Source organism: Gorilla gorilla, chromosome X, assembly GCF_029281585.2.
Source record: "Gorilla gorilla gorilla isolate KB3781 chromosome X, NHGRI_mGorGor1-v2.1_pri, whole genome shotgun sequence".
NCBI classification, from domain to species: Eukaryota; Metazoa; Chordata; class Mammalia; order Primates; family Hominidae; genus Gorilla; species Gorilla gorilla.
The window spans coordinates 109,268,107-109,293,348 of record NC_073247.2 but is presented as its reverse complement, the minus strand read 5'-3'; the positions used below and the strand labels follow the sequence as shown (position 1 = coordinate 109,293,348).

The 25,242-nt window shown below is 37.1% G+C and overlaps 1 protein-coding gene and 1 long non-coding RNA gene across 6 annotated transcripts in view; one reads left to right on the top strand and one right to left on the bottom strand.

Annotated features, from left to right (window-relative positions):
• The window catches only part of DIAPH2 (diaphanous related formin 2), a 914,723-nt gene that overhangs the window by 83,637 nt on the left and 805,844 nt on the right, over positions 1–25,242 (bottom strand). Inside the window, exon 28 of one of the 5 annotated variants that reach the window (XM_063703104.1) lies at positions 6,063–6,208. The exons of the other annotated variants lie outside the window; for them this stretch is intronic. Coding sequence (XP_063559174.1) covers positions 6,165–6,208 — 44 coding nt within the window. The 3' untranslated portion in view covers positions 6,063–6,164. Of the gene's footprint in view, positions 1–6,062; positions 6,209–25,242 lie in introns of those variants that run through there. 5 annotated transcript variants of the gene reach the window in all.
• LOC134757924 (uncharacterized) overlaps positions 1–25,242 on the top strand; it is a 61,087-nt gene that overhangs the window by 680 nt on the left and 35,165 nt on the right. The gene's annotated exons all lie outside the window — the stretch shown is intronic.

Here is a 25,242-nt window from a genome sequence, read left to right as displayed (position 1 = left end):
TTTAGGTGGGGGTAATGGGATGGAGACATGGCACTGAGTGGAGAACTTTGACATTCATGGCTTACAGAAATGAGTCACGTAATCTTCTTTATCACCAACACCATCTGCTGGCTCTACGAATCCAACTCTTCCCACTTCTGGATTCCTTTCCCTTTGTCCCTTCTTCCCTTCCACTCTCCTCTCAGCACTCTCTGATCCATCCCCAGTATTCTATCATCACTTTCAAAGGGCTGTGGGCTCTGTGGGGGAATTAGGGACATCTATAGCCTGACTTTATGAAAAGCTGCCATAGTTTTAGTCAACTCTGAGTCTAATGCAAAAGATTTGTCTTTTCAAATGTGGAGCAAAATGGTTTTATCTGAATTCAAGCTATAAACATCACAAACTTGTAGAATTCAAGGATAGAAACTCTGAAAAACTAACTCATTGTTTTAACTGTCACGTATACAAAATGATCTCTTATGAAAGAATCACCATTTCAGAAAGCTTTCAGAATCAAATATAATTATGATTACCTCTCATAAGGAGGCTAGATAATCAGGACCTCATCATGAATAAAAGTTACATTAAGATGGGAAATCATTACTAAGTACCAGAATAAAATGTCTTGACAAGTAAGTAGTGTTTGAGTTTTTGGTCTAAAAATTATCTAGGGAAAAATTCTTCATATAAAGATTTAAAAAATGCAACATTTTATTACATCATATAGAAATATTTGCCAATATTATATAATATTGGATGGACTCTATGACTTATTCATTCATTTCGCAAATATTGAGTATGTACTATATGTAAATATTGTGCATATTTACAAAAATAAGATGCGTATTCTGCATAAAATTGTTGTAAAAAATAGAATTTATGCTCTCTGAAGGTAGGGATTTTTTTTTTTTTTGTCGGTTTTGTTCACTGGTGTATCCTCAGCATCTGGAAGAAAGGCCAGCAACATTTTCCTTGTGAAGGGCCAGATGGCAAATATTTTAGCCTTTGTGGGCCACATATGGTGTCTGCTGTATATTCCTCTTTGTTTTCACAACTCTTTAAAGATATAAACAACATTTTAGCTCTAGTCCATGGGCTGGATTTGGCCCAATGACCATAGTTGGCAAACCCCTCATCTAGGTTATTGCCAAGCTTTAGTAAGAGCACATTGAACGTTTGTTAAAAATGAAAAATGTATTCAATCTCCACAATGTATAAGCAATGTGAAAACAACAAAGATAGCATAGTTGATGCCCTCCAAGAACTACTGGATAAGAAAAGGAGACAAGTGGACAGAACTATATACAGCACTAATGATAGTCAGGGTTACAAGACTCAGGAGGAAAGCTGGAATTACCAAATAACGTGACATTCGAACTGACTCTTGGACATGACTTTTAATGAAAAACAGTTCAAATGAGTTGTAGGTGGAAGAAGGTTCTAATGACTTGAATTAGAGGGGCAATTTTGGAACTCATGGATAAATATGTAATTGTTTCAACACCTTTCAGAAACTATAAGCCAAGAAAGAATTATGGCACCAGCTGAGGTTACAATTTTATTTCCTTTTAGTTTACCACCTGAAAAAAAAAAAAAAAAAAAAAAAAAGGGCTGGACATGGTGGCTGACGCCTCTAATCCCAGCACTTTCGGGGGCCAAGGTGGGTGGATCACCTGAGGTCAGGAGTTCCAGACCAGCCTGACCAATATGGTGAAACCCCATCTCTACTAAAAAATGCAAAAATTAGCCGGGCTTCATGACGTGCGCCTGTAGTCTCAGCTACCCTGGAGGCTGAGACAGGAGAATTGCTCGAACCTGGGAGGCAGAGGTTGCAGTGAGCAAAGATGGTGCCATTGCACTCCAGCCTGGGCGACAGAATGAGACTCCATCTCAAAAAAAAAAAAAAAAAAAAAAAAAAAGGCACTAGATAGCCAGAAATATTATGCTGAAAATCAAGGAAGCTACTCTTCTTTGGAAGAAAATGATGAACTCAGTGGTTTGGTTTGGGTAACATACAAATGCCACTGTTAAAGCTATGAGGTGGAAAAAGTATTGTAGCTATGACAAATCTTGAATTCTTGCAAGGTTGGTTGTTAACTATAATCAAAGCAGTACAATCCAAAAATAGGAGGGAATTGGAAATATACAGAGCCACATCAACCCAACAATCCTCTTAGAATCTGATAAATAGGGAGGGCAGTGACAAAACAGACTGTTAGTGAAACTGCATCTCAGCATTTTTATACAAATTATTTGACATTTTTAATATGTCAGTACAGGTGTGGAGTTGGCTTTGAACTGCTGTTCATTTAGGTTATAACAGATGCAGGAGATTTTAAAAAATCCCTCAACTTACTGAAAAGATAAATTTAAATGTTCTAGGATTGATGAGTTAAAAAAAAAAAGCCCTACCTCATTTGCTGCATTATGCTTCAGTGATCACCATGGCAGAATTGACCTTTCTTTATTAAGTACTGCATATGTTCATTCTTTACATGACATCCAAATGGATTCAAAATGTGATGAGGCTATTGGCTCCATTACTGCAAACTCCAGGTTGCTCATTTGTGCAAAAGAGGTTGTTCAATTCATGTTTTCCCTGAATCTAGTACTAATCTGCACAATCTAAGATGTTTGTAATCCTACTCAAATGCCTCCTTGCTTCCAGCTGTGTTTGTTAACATGGCTTCTGAGTCTTTGGGTTTTTTCCCCTACATTACATAATGATGGATGTCCTTTCCCTGGTTACTCCCCCTTGTTGAAAGTAACCATTGCCAGCAGCATGGCCTAACATGACTGGTATCATGCCCCGTAATGATGATGATTCCAAAGCAGAGATGACATAGAAAAGAGAGGGCAGCATCAGTCACAGAAGAAGAGGCCTGCTCTGCAATGTAGGAATCAAAAACTCTTTAATTGCAAAGTATTGAGAATTTTAGAGACATAATTGTCCATTGATGTTTGAACAGATTAGGATGACTATTTTGTACCCCATCCTCTAGATTTCCAATTAGGAAAGACTACATATGAAAATGGTATCCTGGCATTTGGCTGAAAACTGAACCACAATTCTAACCTATGTTTATTACAGCCGTGTGATGCATTTTATACCATGTCAATGTGTCTACTAAGAATTCACTCAGAGATTCATATAAGAATCCAGTTTAGGTTGTAAGAAAGAATGCAGTAGTGTCAAGTTCATCCTTTGGGAACACACTCATCTCTGAAAAACCTGAAATTGGTGCTGTTTTTTCTATTACTAAATCTTTCTGGGTTTAAACAGAAATGCATTAAGTTTGGATTTCTCCTATTTACCTGGCATCACTTCTGACACAGAAACTGACCAAGTAATAGTCAATTAGGTTGACTGCTGTCATTGTGCATGTGAAAGAAACAGTAAGTACAGGATCTGCTTCACAAAGGCAGCTCCAGTGAGCAATGACTTATTTATCACAGACATTTATATGGATGCTAGAAAACAGATGTAGGATCCTTGCCTGGCAGCTGACTTACATGAAAAGGGCATTTTGACAGCCAATGACATTATAATCTTCCCTTGCTGCTCTACAAAAAAAGATTTATAAGGCAGCAGAAGGTAAAATAATCTATTTACATAATATATACTTTTAAAAGCATAATTGGATCGAGATTGGTCAATAATTGGGCAAGGCAGCCAAGCATTATCACAGGCTATATATTTCACATTTTATAAGAAAAAGAGCAAGAAAAATCAGAAATCCCAAAAAGCCTAACAAAGAAAACATCTGGGAAGACAAGTAGGGTAACAATTCAGGATCTTTCTCGTTACAGTAAAGTCTCTACTATACAGCCTAAGACACGAAGTGCTGTGATGAACTTAGATGTATTTATAGATAATTGCCAGAGATATTATAAACATAACTCCCATTTCCAAGATTTTGAATATTAAATATAGTTAAAAATAAAACTAGGCTGAACATAATAGAAATATTTTTCAATAGCTCAAAAGGTACATTGGGGCATTACACTGTCTTGGGGCCATCATTAGACACATCACTCATCACTACGTTGCAACTATACAAATGTGCTAAATAATAGAGAGTTCTTCCATTTAATGTGAGGCTACTTAACATAGCTGACTATTTAGTTTGAAAAAAAATTCTGAAGCAGGTTGAATGCATAAAATTAGACCTATGGCATTTTAGCCTGTTTACCCATAAAAAGAATTGTTTTTGGATAATTATTTCAGCCCTTTCTTTGCAATTCTCTTATTTTTGCCACTGGGCTTTTCTTAATTTTCTTTCTGGTCTATATGTGCTCCCTACATACTTTTAAACATTTTTTCACCCTGTCCTTTAATTTCTTTATTGATCTCATGAGCGTTCTATCAAGGTCCTCTTTTCCCCATTTAGGGAATTTCATTTTCCCATGGACTTCTTGTGCCATTGCTTAAAGTAGAGAATGGGGAAACAAAAAGGTTTGAGGTTATCTCCACTTGAAAGATTGGACTGAGGATCAAGAAATCTGCATTATAGTCCCAACTGTCGTAGTTTGCTACATGACCTGGAGAAAATCCCTTCACCCTCTCTGGGCCTGGTTCTCCTTTTCGGGAAAATGAAGGATTTGGACTATATGACTTCTCAGAGTCCTTTGAGCTCTACCATACCACACCTATACTTTTGTCAGCAGAATAGCAATTATGCAGGGCAGTTCAAGTGCATGTAAACCTTGCCTGGAGACCTCAGGATGTGAGCAGATCTATTTAGTACATAATATGTCAATTCATTGTGATGCCTTCACTGTTGGCCCTTTGGAGTATTTCTACCACTGGTATAATTTCTTGAGGAAAGGGATTATTTCTTATTTATCTCAGTATCCTCAGCACTTAGTAAAATGTCTGGAACTTAGTAACAGTTCAAAAATGCTACTTCTACTTTTTGCTTCCATATCTCACAGCATTTTCTGTCCACAAATGTTTGTATTATAGAAGTTTATCACATTTACAACTTAAACTATTCAATATCTATGGGTTCTGCCTACTTAATTACTGATAACACCCAGTTCCTTGGAATACAATATTTTCCTGCAAAATGCTACAGATAATGGGAACAACACTATTTTCAGAAAGAGGCTGGACTGACTCATAAGGGAATCAACGTTCACTTCCTAAATAATTCACTAAAACCTACTGGTAAGACTCAATGTACTGTTGCACTGCTCACGTTACTAGAATCTCAGTGCCTACTCGAAATTGTGACTTGCAGAGGCAAAGGCTTAAAAAGCCATACGTTTTGGAAATATTTGAAAAGATAGCTACAGAAATAATAAAAAGTTCTAATAATATGTTTCTGTTGCTCAAATTCCAGAAGTAAGTCTAAAGTGGTATACTAAAAATTACTGTCACAACTTACATTTGCAATTAAAAATAAGATTTTGCAAGAAAAATCTATTAAAAGAACTCAGATTTATACACTGATCTTGCAAAATGAGAAAATAAAATCTGTAGACCTGTTACAGACCTCAAATTAAAATACTGGTATTTGTTCGGGCCACTTTGTTAAAGAAGTATGCTTTCCTTGCCTCTTAAATTTTACATTTCTAACATTTAATGGTGATTAATTGTAAAGGACACATGTAAGACTATAATACAGCTAAACGATGCATTTGTAATTCATGTGAAACAACATAATTGGTTCTCCAAGGGTTCATCAATATATTATTCTACTAAACAGAATACTTGAAAGTCCCGCCTGAGTTTTAAATGCAATATGAAGCCTTTATTTTAAGCATGACTTCCTCTGTGTAATATTCTCATAATTATTTTCCAGCAACAAGAAATATTAGGTTGATTATTTTTATTCTAGCTGTTAGTCCCTCACGCTGCGAAGAAAGCAAGTTCATGAATTCATTCATTTCAATACAAAACAGTCATTATTTGGAGAGCTCTATTTAAAATAAAAAAAAATAAGGCTGGACGCGATGGCTCACGCTTGTAATCCCAGCACTTTGGGAGGCCAAGGTGGGTGGATCACCTGAGGTCAGGAGTTTGAGACCAGCCTGGCCAACATGGCGAAACCCTGTCTCTACTAAAGAGACAAAAATTAGTTGGGCTTGGTGGTGGATGCCAGTAATCCCAGCTACTCGGGAGGCTGAGGCAGGAGAATTGCTTGAACCCAGGAGGCGGAAGTTGCAGTGAGCCGAGATCATGACGCTGCACTCCAGCCTGGGCAACAGAGTGAGACTCTGTCTGAAAAATAAAAAATAATAAAATAAAATAAATTAGAAAATATCTTTTCAAAAATTTCATAAGAGGTGAAAAGTTGAATTAAATTACTTTAAAAGCCCGCTTTATTAAAAGGCATGTAATATTTCTATTGCCTCCCCCAAGAGAATTTCTATCACACAACAGTATATAAATAAACAGAAGTCAGTTTTAAGTACAGAATTTGATTCATGGAAATAAATTATGATCTTCTAATATAAAGCAACATTTTAGTATATAGTAAGAAAAAAACAAAAGGCCATATTCTTCACTTTGATACCTGTCACTATGTAGAAGACAAATTCCTTAACATACTTGTCTTTTAAAAATAATGTCAGTATATGTTTGTTAAACTTTTAGATATAAGTTAATGAAGATCATACAGCTTATACATCTCACAGGGGTTCTACTTATTCTTGCAACTACTGCCTGCTAATTGTCTCTAGAAACTCTAAAATTTGAAATATATACAGTGCTTTTGAAAAGAGACTAGATGAGGTCATTCTATGCCTTTTTCCTTCCAGACTTTCAGGTAATCTGATTTTCAGCCACTGTTCTCAGTTTATTTACAAAATCTATGACTCAAAGACTAGTATATATCTTCGTACAGTGTGGTCTGTCAATGTGACTAGCTCTGTACGTAAAAAGAGAACTCAAATTAGCAAGCATAAAGCCACTGGGGGCCATTCACTTAAATGCTGCCAAAAGGACTGATGAGACTTTTAGTCCTGATGCTGAACTTGGGGAGGGGGAATGGTGGGGGAGTGTCTGCTAAATTCATTTTAGACAACAACGGACTACAACATCTCCCATATATTAGCCATCTTTTTAATTAAAGGATAGAAAATGGAAGGTTGGAATAAAAAGCAAAAGGAAGGAATAGAAGCGTGGATTCAACAAGACAAGACAAGAATGCCATTTCAAAACAATTTGGCATATTTGGAGAACTGGCAAAGGAGGATTTAAGAACACATGTCCCAGTAGCCCTAGAATGCACTTGCAAGGATATATATATATATATATATATATATATATATATATATATATATATCCTTGAATGGCTGTTATGAAATCAGAGTGCACTTCTAGACATTGTTACCCATGTCTAGAATATGTATAGCAAGCGGTACTTCAATATTGATAACAAGGACAAATTAACCGAAATAATAGATAGAAATGTTCTATGCAAAAGCAGAGAAAGCTTTTTATTTTGAAATCTAAGCTCATTCTTAGGCTATGTAAAATTTAGGATAATCAGTCTGGCCCTACAGGTGTACAATAAGGACAATGTTGGAGACTTGAATTCCTTCCCCCAGAGCATGAGTGAAAGTCTAGTTGAGTCTCAGAAACAAAACTGGCCCCCCTTTTAAAATTATTCCTTAGGAAGTTTCTAGTGCAGTGACAAATAAAACTAGGCACTTTGCTATCCTCTTGAGCTAGACTTGCTCTTGTTCAATTTCAAATGAGTTCTCGAGTCTAAGCTGAGACCACAGTCATCTTGAAGGACAAAGGAAAAATTGCTTATCTTAGATTTTCAGAGCTCAGAAGGTGAAAGGGGCCCCAAGAGACCAACCTGCAAATCATACCAGCTGTGTTGGGCTGTAATAGCAGTGGAACCCATGAGCAGTAAACACCCAAAGATTCAGCCAGAAATCTACATACATTACATAGAGTTATCAGTGCCCTTTAACTTACCCAGCACTTTTACCCAATACTTTTTACACAAGACATGTAGCAACATCAGAAAAAATGTGTTTCAGTGGAAACACATTGGGAAATGTGGTTCTAACAAACAGCTAGCCCGTATCGCATATCTAACAAACCCAGAGTAAACTGATCTCTGAATGCTGTGAAGATTCATGGGAGTATTCTTAGATAACCACCTATGCCATGTCCAGCCAGTTGGTAAGAGAGCAAGGGGAATTCAGTGAGGACTTTCTTCTATGCTAATCACATTAATGTGGGATTTCTGCTCTATTTACATAGTAGAAATGGAAAGAAAGACATGTCGATTCATAATTATAATTAAAGTTATCTTTTTTATGGCTGCATAGTATTCCATGGTGTACATATACCATATTTTCTTTATCCAATCAACTGTTGATGGATATTTAGGTTGATTCCATGACTTTGCTATTGTGAGTAGTGCTGCAATAAACATATGAGTACAGGTGTCTTTTTCATATAATGATTTCTTTCCCTTTGGGTAGATGCCCAATAGTGGGACTGCAGGGCTGAATGGTAGGTCTATTTTTAGTTCTCTGAGAAATCTCCAAATCTATTAAGTACAATGGTCACTATTTGAGTGACAAGTACACTAGAAGCCCAAATCTCACCATTCAATATACCTATGCAACAAACCTGCACATGTACCCGCTGAATCTAAAAATTTGAAAAAAGCTACATTAACTCTCCCAATAACAAAAAGGGAGTCAACAACCAGAGGTTATTCATTAATGTATCACAACTGTAAGCTTAGCTATCCCTGGCTGTGCTATTTTAGGTGCCTCATGGACAAAATACAGCATTTGGTTTATAAAATGACCCTACATCCAGAGATATAGTTAATGTACAAGTAATAAACAAGGAGATGTTCTAGAAGATAAGAGACACAACTGAATTGATCCCAGAACACAAATGAGGAATTAAGAGAAACAGAAATTCCCAATATATTCATGTCATTTAAATCAATACAGGAATAATTCACCTTCTCCTTGGATCTACCTTCTGATATCTGCCAAGTCCCTGAGGCAAACCACACTCTGGACCAGTAACTGGCCTCCTCTCCACTTGCAGACAGATAGCTGGCTATCTAGTCTCTAGACACTACCCTCTGGTCTGTCAGATTAGTAATCCAACCTGTAACCTTTAGCATTTACCCCACTCTAGGAGTCAGTCCTCAGGGAACTTCTCTGGGGGTTCACTATACCTGCTTTGATCCTCAGACAATCTCAGATATGCTACTGACACCACATTACATCTTTTAAAAATGTACTTTTTTCACATTTTAACATCTCTGAGACTGAGATGCATCTAACAATCATTGGTGTGCTGTGATTTCATTGGCAGCATCTTTTCCTTTCTCAATGGCAAATAAATTAATGTAATATCTTATGATTGATACTATCTTTGATTCAATGATATATAGTAAAAGTAAACATCTAGTACCTCAAGTCTCCTGATGTAAGGGCTCAATATACAGAATATTCTGTAAATAATATCTCTGTTGTACTACTCTCTTCTGAGATACCTTAGAGTCTCCTGCTAAAGAGGTACTTTATATATAGGTCACAATGTTTGGTTTCATATGACCCCAATCATAAGAGATTAGATAATGAGTACGTACCAAAGAAAACTATCTATAGATTGCCATGAGAGATTTTTCCAGCAGAAAACCTCTGCTCTGAACCAAACAAACCAAATCTTTCTTGGGGTAACTTAATGAGACACATGCAGAAACGGATATGTATGTTAGGCAGAAGCAGAAGCTAAGAGAGAGAGGATGTTAAAAGCCACACGGCAGTAGAAACCATAAATAAGCAGATACCCTGATATAGAAAGGAGAACAGAGAGTTCATTCATTGTTAAGGAAATAAAAGAAGAATTAGATAGAAAAATAAAAATTCAGTAGCTGAGACACCATAATGGCAAATCATAAGAATAGAAGGATTAGTAAGTTACAACTGGAATCAAGCACAAACCTGCTCCTAAAGGAAGGCTACCAGCAGGGTGGTCAATATGTCAGAGGTGCTGTCAGACTTCCAGAGCCACTGTTGTAGTCAGAACATTCTAGTTTTGATGAGCCATGGCTGGGAGACCACTGTGATATTTCTTCCTCATATTTTCTTAACCCTATATCACCTTTAAAAACTTTAGCATGCCTCTATTCCTTGGAATTAGAAAAAGACTGTTATATGATATATATATACATATAGAGAGAGAGACTCACTCACTCATTTTAACCCTTCCCTTACACACTTTGGCCCACAATTTCTTTCTTAGGGGAAAAGACAGAGTAGAGAATGCTTCCAATATACCAGTGGCATGATATTGGCTCACTGCAACCTCCAACTCCCGGGTTCAAGCAATTCTCCTGCTGCAACCTCCCAAGTAGCTGGGATTACAGCCACGTGCCAATATACCTCGCTAATTTTTGTATTCTTAGTAGAGATGGGGTTTCATCATGTTGGCCAGGCTGGTCTGTAACTCCTAACCTCAAGTAATCTGCCAAACTCGGCCTCCTAAAGTGCTGGGATTACAGACATGAGCCACTGTGCCTGGCCTCCGTTATACAATATTAAGCAACTATAAGAAAGCAAAAGATAGGGTACAAAGAGAATGTGGTAAAAAAAAAAAAAAAAATGTGATCAGAGCTTACAAATTGGCTGAGCCAGGGAAGAGAGGAGGAGGTTAACAGGGGTGATCTCAAAACTTGAGAGACAGAAGGGAGGCGTGGGGGTGGGGGCAGCACACACAGGCCAGAGATGGAGTGCCAACTCCATTTTATCTTTACTTTTTATTTTCTGAAGGGTCATTGACATATAGCACAGATTTTCTGCATGATATCTTATTTGGTCCTGGCCAAATCTTAAAATTTGGTTCAAATTCTCCTTCCTTTCAGTAATACTCAGGGGAGGTCATGTTCCACTTACCACCTTTCCTCAAATCACCTTTGGACTAATCAAACTCAGACTTCCTTCCAGTCAACAAGTCTAATAATATTTCCACTTATCTGAATGAATTCAGTTAAGTCAACATTGATTAGGATAGTGTTTTCTTGTCCAACATACCTTATATGGGCCCAAGCTCATCAGATTGACCACTAAAAAAACTACAACTCAAAGTTGTATTTTTCTATTTATTTTGAAGTTTTTAAATATAAAAATGTATCAGTTTTAAAATTTCATTTATGGAACATAAGATTATTGGAATTATTATCTCCCTTTTCATCAATCAAAATCTAATTCATGGCTGGGTGCAGTGGCTCATGCCTATAATCCCAGCACTTTGGGAGGCCGATGCGGGCGGATCACCTGAGGTCAGGAGTTCGAGACTAGCCTGGCCAACATGGTGAGACATGGTGAGTGCTATGGCACTCCCGCCTTGGTGACAAGAGCAAAACTCCGTCTCGGGGAAAAAAAAAAAAAATCTAATTCAGGGCTACAGAGAACTATTTACCCATGGAAGAACCAATCTGTGTGAGAGTATTAGAAAATAACTATATTCATTCATTCACTGTGTTACCTAATGTGAAGATGGAAAACTAAAGCATGCTTATGTTTTCTTTTTTTTTAACATATGAACAAATTTAAGAATGAAAATGGTACTTGCTGGGTGTGGTGGCTCACGCCTGTAATCCCAGCACTTTGGGAGGCCGAGGTGGGTGGATCACCTGAGGTCAGGAGTTTGAGACCAGCCTGACTAACATGGAGAAACCCTGTCTCTACTAAAAATACAAAATTAGCTGGGCGTGGTGGCACATGCCTGTAATCCCAGCTACTCAGAAGGCTGAGGCAGGAGAATCTCTTGAGCCCGGGAGAAGGAGGTTGTGGTGAGCCGAGATCGCACCATTGCACTCCAGCCTGGGCAACGAGAGCGAAACTCCTTCTCAAAAAAAAAAAAAAAAAAAAAAAAAAAGGTACCAATTCAAATTTGTTACTCTTGATCTTTATAAAGGTATAATTCTATTACTTTCTTTAGTATTTGAATTCTAGCAGTAACTTTCTGGGATAGTTTCTGCCCCTTAAATTCAATGCTTTTCTTACACTTCTCTTCTTTGGTTTTGAAAAACAATCACAGCTTCTTTCATTTAGGTATCTTTGTTGCTGTTTCTATGTTTTGACAATATGGAATGAGGTATAATTTATTTACATTTTGGGGCTACCTAACAGGTAATGATGTGCTAACATATCAAAGTGAAACTCTCCAGAAATGGTCATCACTATAGATATTACCGTGTAGGGGAACGGTTAAAATGAAACAAAACAGTAATCTTGGCTCAGGTATGTATTTGTCAGCAGGATGAGAAAAGTTTAAACTGTATATTTAATATGTAATAGTATTGCTTTGAAAACAAGTTTTCAAAAACTTTTATCACCTCTCTTTCTTACCCACTCATCACCTTAAAAACATTTAATTCACATTCCAAGATCTTATTTTCCATCATATTCATTAATAAAACTTAATAGTCTTGGGAATTTTTTACTGTCATCATTTAGACCAGTGGCCTATAAGGAGTTTTTGGTTTTATATTAGATCTCAAACTGTCTGCAGGGAATCCTGATACCTTGGTACCACTTAAATATAGTTTTTTGCTTTAACAGTGATGTGTAGAAAGGGAATTCCAGATGGCCTTTTGTAATGTAGTCACTCAAGGAGAAATCCATAGACAAACTTGCATTAAATTATATTGCTCACCTAAGTAAAGGAAACTTCTCATTTAAATAATAGCTTGCTGATATCATCAAAATGGTGAAATAGAAAGTTCCATCTCTTGTTCTCCCATAGAAACACCAACTTAACAATGTAGACCACAATACCTTTATGAGAAGACCAGAATCCTTTTAAGAAGTTGCAGTACACCAGAGAAACACAAAACTGAAAAAACTCCACTGAAATGAGTAAGGAGCAATTTCACTTTACTAGTATTAGCCCCTTCCCCCAAACCATCACAGCTCAGCACTGAAAAATATCACTTTGGCCCACAGTTTCTTTCTCAGGGGAAAATACAGAGTAGAGAATGCTTCCAATTTACCAGCCTTTTGGTGCACTGCCTGAAGGGCTAGTTTCTATCTCACCTCACATGGGACACTGATAGAACAGAAATAGCTTGGATGTTTCAGGGCAATTAAGAACAAAGAAAAAGGGGCAGGCAGCTTACTGTGGTGAGCATAGCTCTACGAGATTGAGAGAAGGCACAGAGCCTGATGCTTCTTCCACTGTGATAGGAGAGAAATAGAACATGTTCCCAACAATCTGGCCTCAGTGCACCACCAGGGTCGGGCTGGATTCTGTCCTGCCTCAGAAGACATTAGCATGGCTCTATGAATTGTGCTAGGGGTAAAAAAAGAAAACAAGTAAATCCATCTAATTAGGAATCCTCCCACACAAATCAAGAGAAGACACATTCATAGAAAAGGTTTGAGAGGCTGCTAGAATCTCTAGCCTAGCGAATTGGTTAAGCTCTTTCCATGTCTAAACAAGTCCAGAAAGAATGGGAAGGGTGGCTGCTTCCTCAAATGTGCAGACACCAGTGCAAAAGTATAAGAAACAAGAAAAATCAGTGAAACATTACACTAAAGGAACAAATTAAATCGTAATACACAACTCTAAAGAAATGGAGATCTATGAATAGGCTAACAAAGAATTCAAAATAATCATCTTAAGGAAGCTCAGTGAGTTACAAGAGAATATAGACAACTGAACAACATTAAGAAAATAATTCAGCAACAAAATGACAATGTCAACAGAGGTAGAAATTATGTATGTATGTATTTATTTATTTATTGAGACAGAGTCTCGCTCTGTTGCCCAGGCTGAAGTGCAGCAGCACGATCTCAGCTCACTGCAACCTCCGCCTCCCTGGTTAAAGAGTTTCTCCTGCCTCAGCATCCCGAGTAGCTGGGACTACAGACATGGGACACCATGCCCGGCTAATTTTTCTGTGTGTGTGTGTGTGTATACAGATATACACACACACACACAAATATATACACATATATAAATATATATATACACACACAAATATATACATACATATATATAAATATGTTTTTCAAGTAGAGATGGGGTTTCCCTATGTTGGCCAGGCTGGTCTCAAACTCCTGACCTCAAGTGATTCATGCACCTCAGACTCCCAAAGTGCTGGGATTACAGGTGTGAGCCACCATGCCCAGCTCAGGCTGGTTTTTTTGTTGTTGTTTTGAGTTGCCTTTTTCTTTTTTTTTTTGAGACGGAGTCCCACTCTGTCACCCAGACTAGAGTGCAGTGGCATAATCTCGGGCTCATTGCAACCTTTGCCTCCCAGGCTCAAGAGATTCTCCTGCCTCAGCCTCCCCAGTAGCTGGGATTACAGGTATGTGCAACCACACCTGGCTAATTTTTGTAATTTTTTTTTTAGTAGAGATGGTGTCTCATCACGTTGGCCAGGCTGGTCTCGAACTCCTGACATCAAGTGATCCACCTGCCTTGGCCTCCCAAAGTGCTGGATTACAGACATGAGCCACCACATCTGGCCCTAACAGAGGTAGAAATTATTTTTAAAAAAAATAACCAGGCCGGGTGCAGTGGCTCACGCCTGTAATCCCAGCACTTTGGGAGGCTGAGGCGGGCAGATCACCTGAGGTTGGGAGTTCGAGACCAGCCTGACTAACATGGAGAAACCCCATCTCTACTAAAAAAATTAGCCAGGCATGGTGGCGCATGCCTGTAATCCCAGCTACTCAGGAGGCTGAGGCAGGAGAATAGCTTGAACCCGGGAGGCAGAGGTTGCAGTGAGCCGAGATTGTGCCATTGCACTCCAGCCTGGGCAACAAGAGTGAAACTCCATCTCAATAACTAACTAACTAACTAACTAAATAAATAAATAAATAAAAATAACCAAACAGAAATTCTGGTTCAGTGACTGAACTGAAAAATCACTACAGTGATTAAACAGCAGACTTGATTAAGCAGAAGGAATCAGTGAAACTGAAGACAAGTCATCCAAATTATGTAGCCAGAGGAGCAAAAAGCAAAGAATGATAAAGAATGAAGAAAGCCTAAGCTACTTACTGAACATCATCAAGCAGACCAATACATTCATTATGGGAATCTCAAAGGAGAAGAGAGATAGTCAGGGGGAAAAGCTTATATAAAGAACTCATGGAGGAAAACATTTCAAATCTGGGGAAGGAAATGGATATCCAGATTCATGAAGCCCAAAGAATGCCAAATTAGAGAAACCCAAAGAAGTCTACACTGAGATACAATATAATCAAATTGCACAAAGTCAAAGAAAATTTTAAAGGAGCAAGAGAAAAGTGACTCGTGATGTAAAGTGAGTCCTCAATAAGACTATCAGTGGATTTCTTAGCAGAAACCTTGCAGACCAGAAGGCAGTGAGCTTATAATATTCAAAGTGTTGAAAGAAAAAAAAAATGCCAATCAAGAATACTATATCTGGCAAAATTGTCCTTCAAAAGTGAAGGTGAGATAAAGACTTTCCCAAACAAAAGGCACGGGAGTTCATCACCACTAGACATGATGCTAACGGTAGTTCTTCAAGTAGAAATGAACAGATGCTAAAACAGTAACACAAAAGCATATGAAAGAATAAAACACACTGGTATGGGCAAGCATACAGACAAACACAGAATACTATATATATATAATATAGATATAGATATAGATTTTTTTTTTTTGAGACAGGGTCTCATTCCTATTGCCTAGGCTAGACTGCAGTGGCATGATCACAGCTCACTGCAGCCTCGGCTGATTCTCCCACCTCAGCTTCCTGAGAAGCTGGGAATATAATTGTGCACCACCATGCCTGGCTAATTTTCTGCATTTTTAATAGAGACAGGGTTTTGCCATGTTGCCCAGGCTGGTCTTGAGTTCCTAGACTCAATGAATTTGCCCACTTCGGCCTCCTGAAGTGCTGGGATTAGAAGCCACTGTGCCCAGCCCGGATACTACAATAATGGTGGACTGTAAATAACTTTAAACTCTACTATTAAAGTTAAAAGCCAAAAATATTAAGATTATAACTACACAAATTTGTTAATGGATACACAATATAAAAAGATTTAAACTATGACATCAATAACAGAGTATGGTGAGGGAGAAGTAAAAGTGGAAGGTTTTTGTATGTGAGTGCAATTAAGTTGTCAGCAGCTTAATATAGAACTGCTGTAACTGTAAGACAATCTATGCAAGCTTCATGGTAATCATAAAGAAATTAACTATAGAAGATACACAAAAGAAACAGAAGAAGGAACCAAAGCATATCACTACAAAAAATCAACAAATCACAAAAGAAGATAGCAAGAGAGGAAAACAGGGACAAAAAGACTATGAAACAGAAAACAATCAACAAAAGGGCAATAGTAAGTCCTTCCCTATCAATAATTACTTGAAATGTAAATGGAGGCCTGGTGCGGTGGCTCACGCCTGTAATCCCAGCACTTCGGGTGGCTCATGAGGTCAGGAGATCGAGACCATCCTGGGCAACATGGTGAAACCCTGTCTCTACTAAAAATACAAAAATTAGCTGGGCGTGGTGGTGCACGCCTGTAGTCCCAGCTACTTGGGAGGCTGAGACAGGAGAATCACTTGAACCCAGGAGGCGGAGGCTGCCATGAGCCGAGATCGCACCACTGCACTCCAGCCTGGGCAACAGAGCAAGACTCTGTCTCAAAAAACATAAAATAAATAAATAAATGCAAATGGATTAAACTCCCCAAACAAAAGACACAGAGTGGCAGAATAGATAAATAAACAATATCTCATTATATGCTACCTATAAGAGACAACACTTAGCTTTGAGGACACACATAGCCTGAAAGTAAAGAGACAGAAAAAGATATTCCACACGAATGGTAACCAAAAGGGAGCAGGAGTGGCTATACTTTATGTGAGACAAAATAGACTATAAGTCAAAAACCGACATAGAGGCGAAAAAGGTCATTATATAATAATGAAAGCAATTCATCAGGAAGATATAACAATTATAAATCCATACATACACCAAATATTAGAGCATCTAAATATACAAAGTAAACACTGACAGATCTGAAGTAGGAAACAGACAGCACTATGGTACTGGTAAGATAATTCATATCCCACTTTTAATAATGAATTGAACATCCAGGCAAAAAAAAAAAAATCAATAAGGAAACAATAGACTTGAACAACACTACAGAGCAAGAGGAACTAAAAGACATACAGAAGACATTTCACCCAACAGTTGCGAAATACACATTCTTCTCATGCACACATGGAACATTCTCCAGAATATATCACGTGTTAAGTCACAAAAAAAGTCTCAACAAATTTAAGACTGAAATCCTACACAGTATCTTTTCTGACTACAGTGGAATGAAACTAGAAATTAATAGCAGAAGGAAAATTGGATAATTTACGAATATGTGGAAATGAAACAACACACTCTTTAAAAACCAATGGGCCAATGAAGAAATAAAAAAAAAATTAGAAAATATCTTAAGACATGCAAAAATGAAAATACAACATACCAAAACTTACGAGATAGAGCAAAAGCAATTCTAAGAGGGATATTTACAGTGATAAAATGCCTACATTAAAAAAGTAGAAAGATCTCAAATAAACAATCTAATGTTATACCTCAAGGAGCCAGAAAAAGAACAAATTTAGGAGAAGCCCAACATTAGCAGAAGCAAGGAAATAACAAAGACTAGAGTCAAAATAAATGAAATAGAGAATAGAAAAGCAGTAGAAAAAAAATCAGTGAAACAGAAAATTGTTTTTTTCTGAAAATATAAACAAAATGGAAAAATCCTTATACTAAAAAAAAAAAGATTCAAAATCAGAAATGAAAGATGAGACATTAGAACTGATGCCACAGAAATAAACAGGATCAGAAGAGACTACTATGAAGAATTATACACCAACAAATTGGATAATCTCGAAGCAATGGTTATATTCACAGAAATATACAACCCACCAAGGGTAAATCATGATGAAATGGAAAATCTAAACAGACCAATAACAAACAAGGAGACTGAATCAGTAATCAAAACCCTCTGCAAAAAGAAAAATCCAGCATTAGATGGTGTCAGTGGTGAATTTTATCAAATATTTCAGGAAGAATTAACCCCAACACTTTTTAAAGACTTTAAGAGAGTAGACTTCGAAACTCATTCAATCAAGCCAGTATTACCCTAATACAAAGTCACAGACACTACAAGAAAAGAAAACTACAGACCAGTTATCTTCGATGAAAACAGATGTGAAAATTCCCAAGAAAATATTAGCAAACTGAATTCAACACTAAGTTCTAAAAAATCATACATCATGATCAAATGGGACTTATCCCTAATATGTGAGGATGGCTTGAACATATGTAAATCAATTAATGTGCTACACCACATTAATAGAATGAAGGATAAAAATCACACAATCATCCCAATAGATGCAGAAAAAGCATTTGAAAAAATTCAACACCTTTCCATGATAAACACTATCAATAAATTAGACATACAAGGAATTTACCTCAACACAATTAAGGCCATATATGAAAAGCCCACTGCTAATATCAAACTAATGATAAAACACAAAGTTTTTCTTCTCATATCAGGAAATGGAAAGAATGCCCACCCTCACCATTTATATTCAAGATAGTACTGGAAGCTCTAGCTGGAGCAACTAGACAAGAAAAAAAAAAATAAAAGACATTAAAATTGGGAGGAAAAAAATGAAGTAGAACTATCTCTGTTTGCAGACACGTGATCTTACATAGAGAAAACCCTAAATATTCCACAAAAAACTGTTAAAACTAATTAAAAAATTCAGCAAAGTTGCACGATACAAAATCAACATACAAAAATCAATTGCATTTCTGTACATTAACAATAAACTACTGAAAACAAAACTAAGAAAGCAATCCCATTTGCATAGTATCACAAAGAATGAAATACTCAGGAATACATTTAACCAAGGAGGTGAAAGACTTGTACAGCGAAAACTACATAACGTTGATGAAACAAATTAAAGACAACATATGTAAATGAAAAGATATTCAGTGAAAGACTTAATATTGTTAAAATGTCCATACTACTTAACATAATCTATAGATTCAATGCAATCCCTTTAAATGTCCCAATGGCATTTTTCAGAGAAATAGAAAAACCCATCGTAAAATTCATAACTACAAAAGACCATGAATAGCCAAAGAAATCTTGAGAAAGAAGAACATAGCTGGATTCGCCACACTTTCTTATTTTAAAATATATTACAAACCTTTAGCAATTTAAAAAATATGGGACTGACACAAAAACAGACATGCAGACCAAGGAAACAGAATAGAGAGCCTAGAAATACATCCATGCATATATGGTCAACTGATCTTTGTATGGGGTGCCAAGAACACAGAATGAGAAAAGGAAAGTCTCTTCAACAAATGGTAGTGGGAAAATTGGATATGGACATGCAAAAGAATGAAATTGGACCTTCATCCCACATTATATATAAAAATCAACTAAAAATGGGTTAAAGATTTAAACATAAGACCTAAACCTACAAAACTCCTTGAAGAAAACAAAGGGGAAAAGCATCATGGTATTGGTCTGGGCAATGATTTCTTGGATATGACACCAAAAGCATAAGCAGCAAAAGCAAAAACACAGTGAGATTACATAAAACTAAAAAGCTTCTGTACAGCAAGCAATCAAAATGAAAAGGCAATTTACAAAAATGAGAGAAAATATTTGCTAGCTGCATATCTGATAAAGGGCTAACTATCCAAAATGTATCAAAATACATAAGGAACTCAAATAACTCAAGATCAAAAAAACAAAGCAGCTGGGTATGGTGGCTCATGCCTGTAATTTCAGCACTTTGGGAGGCCAAGGCAGGCAGATCACCTGAGGTTGGGAGTTCAAGACCAGCCTGACCAACATGGAGAAACCCCATCTCTAATAAAAATACAAAATTAACTAGGCATGGTGGTGCAGGCCTGTAATCCCAGCTACTCGGGAGGCTGAGGCAGAAGAATCGCTTGAACCCGGGAGGTGGAGGTTGTGGTGAGCCAAGATTGTGCCATTGCACTCCAGCTTGGGTAACAAGGGCGAAACGCCATCTCAAAAACAAAATGAAACAAAACAAAATAAAAAACAAAAAAGCTCCCAAATAGCCAGTTTAAAAAATAAGGAAAGGTTTTGAATAGACATTTCTCCAAAGCAGACATACAAATGGCCAACAGGTATGTGAAAAGATGCTCAACATCACTAATCAAGGAAATGCAAATCAAAAACTACAATGAGATGTCACCTCACCCCAGTTAGGATGTCTACTATTTAACAACAAAAAAAAATGTAAAAGGCATTGTTAAGGATGTGAAAAGGTAACAAGCACTGTTAAGGATGTGAAGAAATTGGAACCCTTATACAACTGTTAGTGGGAATGTAAAATGATGCAGCCATTATGGAAAAGAGTATGAAGCTTCCTCAAAAAATTAAAAACAGACTTACCAGATGATCCAGTAATCCCTCTTCTGGGAATATGTCCCAAAGAATTGAGGCCGGGCGCGGTGGCTCATGCCTGTAATCCCAAAACTTTGGGAGGTCAAGGCAGGCGGATCACGAGGTCAGGAGATCAAGACCATCCTGGCTAACATGGTGAAACCCCGTCTCTACTAAAGATACAAAAAATGAGCCGGGCATGGTGGCACGTGCCTGTAATCCCAGCTACTCAGGAGGCTGAGGCAGGAGAATTGCTTGAACTCAGGAGGTGGAGGTTACAGTGAGCCGAGATCACGCCACTGCACTCCAGCATGGGTGACAGAGCGAGACTCTGTCTCAAAACAAAAAAAAACAAAAAAAAGAATTGACAGCAGGATCTCAAAGAGATATCTGCACTCCCATGTTCACTGCAGCATTATTCACAACAGCCAAGATAGGGAAATAATCCAAATGTCCATCAGTGAATGAATAGAGTAAATGGAGTAAATGTGGTATGTACGTACAATGGAATATGATTCAGCCTTAAACACAGAAAGAAATCCTGCCATACGTGACAACATGGTTGAACCTGGAGACATATGCTAAGTGAAGTAAGACAGGCACACAAAGACTCATACTGCGGGATTCCACGTTTATGAGCTATTTAAAATAGTCAAACTCATAGAAACAGAGTAGAATGGTGGTTGCCAGGGTCTGGGGAGAAGGAGGAGTGGGGAGTTGCTGTTCAACAGGTATAAAGTTTCATTTGTGCAAGATGAATAAATTCTAGAGATCTATTGTATGGCATAGTGCCTATAGTTAATATTGTATTGTGCACTTAAAGATTTGATAAGAGGGTAGATCTCTTGTTAAGTTTTCTTCCTACAACCAAAAAACAAACATAGCCAAATTTTTAAAAAGGAAAAATAACAGCTTGCTGTTTTTGAGAGGTAAACAAGTGACTAACTACTTGCACTGGGCTAGTAGGCATATATGTAGTATATGAATAGTCTGGGCTAAATAGTATGTGTAAATATATCACTAGCAATAAAATCAAGGTCTGTGAATAATTTTTAGTCAATGCTTAGAATGGCCACAGGTAGCACACCAGGAAATGGCTAGGAAGTGCTCCCACTGCCTGGGTAATTTTATAAGTCATTTGTAACATATATACTGTTCTGGTAACAGATAAACCCTAGGTTAGGTTTATCTTTCATTTCTTATAGCTCTTTTTCTCTAGCATGAGAATCCAAAAAGTACTTAGAGAACACTGGCACAAAGAAGGGTGTATCAAAAACAAATGTTACTCTTTTGGTCTAGAGTAACTTTAGAGGATAAGTTTAGGACACTAAAACTATAGGTGTGCTGGAAGTTCCATAGTTGACTTTCAAATGCTATTTTCCAGTAGTCAAAACTACTCATTTGCTTAAGTTATGGAGTATATAACATTGCAATTGAATAATAATTATGAAAGACATTGCCATTTCCATCAATATTTTTATTTTAAATTACTCCGGGTATCTTGTGTATTTTTTTTTAAGAGAAGCCCAAATTAAATGCAGTTTATTTTTCTTGAAAAGAAATGCTGATCTCTATTCATAGCCTGCTAATAGCATTATTTCTTTTTTTTTTTTTATTTTCGGTACACACAGAGGAACGGAGGGGAGGGGTGTAAAGGAAGGGAGTGTTATAAAGACTTTTTTCTAGAAGTGGGATTTTTTGCACCTTCAATTACCTCATGGCAGGTGCAATGACCACTTTGTGCTCTCTTGAGGACAAAAGTGGCAATCTGTACTTACAAATACATGATCATATCAGTAAAAATGAAGCCATGCTGAAAATTTGCCCCGAGATGTTTAAAGGACACTGAATTTTGACTCAGATTTACACATAAGTCAATGCCAAAAGACAAATTTCAAGCTTCACAAGTTCAGACATTGATCAGGGAATTGGAGCTTCAAAGCCATAAAGCTGAAAGCTTTTGGACCAAGGAATATTCAACAAAAGCTGTGTAAAAATGCATCAATGCAGTGTGATCACCTCAAGCAAAAATCAGCAAGGCACAACAATGAAGAATTCAAATTTAATCTATCTTTTGGACTTCCTTGGAAAATGAGAATACAATCACGGTCAAAAGTTGATAACATTTTCAAATGACTTTCAGTCCATTTGAATAGGTATGAAATAATACCATTTGTTTGTATAGCATTTAGTTTATAAATGCTTCCTGGATACATTACCACATTTCTTTTCACTTCAAGGCTGTGAGGTGGGGCAAATATAATTATCCTTACTTTATAGATGGGGGCACTGAGGGTTAAGAGGTTTGTCTGAAGTAACAGAGCTAGTAAGTTTTGGGATTAGATTTTTTAAAAAAAATCTAGTGATCTTTTCTCTATTTTAGGCTATGAAGACAAAGAATCTGTCAGTTTAGACGTGGTATTATTTGATGAATTATCTTTGGGTGTGAGACAGGTGGTGCTACTAGTCACACTGTGAATTGCCTTCGGTATTTACAGTATCACATTGACATCCCAGACATTTTTCCCTCTCATTCATCAAGTTCAGTACCTAAATGCTCTTTAATTACACATTCACATGTGAATAATGTATATATCTAGTTATCTACATAGAGTTGGTATTAATAAGAATGTTCTGCTCTATGCCAGTAAGCATGTGCTACTACTTTAGTTTAAAATAGTTTGTTTCCCCACTGGGTAAGATGAAGTGATGGGGATGATATTTAATCTTTTCTTTTCTTTTTTTTTTCTCGCTCTGTCACCAGGCTGGAGTGCAGTGGCCTGATATCGCTCACTGCAACCTCCGCCTTCCAGGTTGAAGCGATTCTCCTGCCTCAGCCTCCTGAGTAGCTGGGACTACAGGCACGTGCCATCACGCCTGGCTAATTTTTGTATTTTTAGTAGAGATGGGGTTTCACCATGTTAGCCAGGATGGTCTCGATCTCCTGACATCGTGATCTGCCCGCCTCGGCCTCCCAAAGTGCTGGGATTACAGGCATGAGCCACCACACCTGGCCTGATGTTTAATCTTATACATCCTTGAGACATGAAAAAGTACCGTCTATGTTAATATAAAATGGAAATAGAAACTATTATTTACAAGGAGGCAATATGAACAACCCATAGAAAAGAACCTATTTCTAAATCATAAAAGATAAACAATATCAATAATATTGACTATGTATTGATATTAGAATCACCAGCTACTGTGCTGTGTTTTATATTCATTATGTTATTTAATTCTCAGGACAACCCTACTAGGTAGGCATTGTTACATACATTTCATGGATGAAGAAATTAAGTTTTAGAAAGGCTAGATAATTTGCCTAAGTTTACACAACTAGTAATGGTAAAAACGGAATTAGATTCCAGTTGATGTAATTAAATATTGCTCTTTATTATGTCTCTGGTATTCAAACTTCAGTAGTATGTAGAAAAATGATCTGGGCACTTGTTAAAATGTAGATTCCTGAGCACTATATACTGTGATTCAAGACCTGGGGTATGGTCTGATACTCTAAATTTTTAAACAATTTATGATTGATATATAATAACTATATATATTTATGGGGTACAACGTGATGTTTTGATATAGGTATACATTGTATAATGAATTTTAGTAAGTTTCCCAGGTAACTCTCATGATTTTTTTAAAAGATTTTCAGAAATACTGTCATACATTATACTGACAGCTAACACTGTTTCCTCCATATTAATTTTGTATGAATCTTTTAAAAATAAGTCATACATTTGAGGGTTTTGGTTGTTGTTGTTGTTGTTGTTTTAACTCAGAAAGTTTAATGTCTCACTGTAGTTGAGAACCTTACCAGGAAAACAGAAATTGTGATGGGTCGGTATTGATATTTGCATAACAGCTGCATATGTATGACACATTCAATGAGGCCAAACAACAGGCTTTCTCTGTAGGTATAAGTAGAGGCAGCTAGCTAGGTACGTAAATGAAGAAAGGAGAACTGAAGATAGAAGGGAGAGGGAAGAAAAGAGAGAAAGGCAACAAAGTTAAAGGACTGATCTACTTTTGAACACAAGTATATTTCTCTCAAAAGACAAACAGGTTCTGATTAAAATTTGTGTTTTGACAGCTATGTCTTTTATCTGGTTTGTTTAGGTTCTTAAATGGAATGACAGGGCACACAATCCAATTGGCAGTTGTGATTAAGAGGTCAGGCAGTGAATTCAGCACTTTAAAAAACTCTTTCTCTCTCTCTCTCTTTTGCCCCCTTCAACTGGCACTTTAGTCTCCTAACTTATTCATATCAGCAGGAAGCAATGGCTGAACACCAACCTCTACTCACAAATCTAAGGACAAGCTTCATTATTACCTATTGCTTCAAGGAAATTCAGTGATGTTTAGATAATCCGGGCACATATATAGCTTTTCAGTCTCAATTATTGTTTTCTTTTTCTCCTTCTGAACTATCAATCTAGTATGAAAAGCTTAAAAATTAAAAGGCTTTTTAGAAAAGAAATCACTTTTGTCTCTATATAAAAGAAGAGCAAAAAAGGTACTCCCAAAGGACAGAGTCTGTTAAAAATCAGATTATTTCCACCACACTCCCCTATTATTCACTTGTCAGTAAAATATGTCCTCTCATTGTCTTGCTTTGAATGCCTATTTTTATCTGACTGGAGCTATATGGTCATTTTTGTATTTATTACTAAGTTCTTTAGGTTTCTACTCCCCCCACCCCAGAGCATGTTTTTCTGCTCTTAAAAACTGGGCCACATGCCTCTGAGGAGAAAGTAGTGCATTATTTCATTCCCACCTTTTCTTCTTTTTTGGCATCTCTGAGGCTGCTATGCC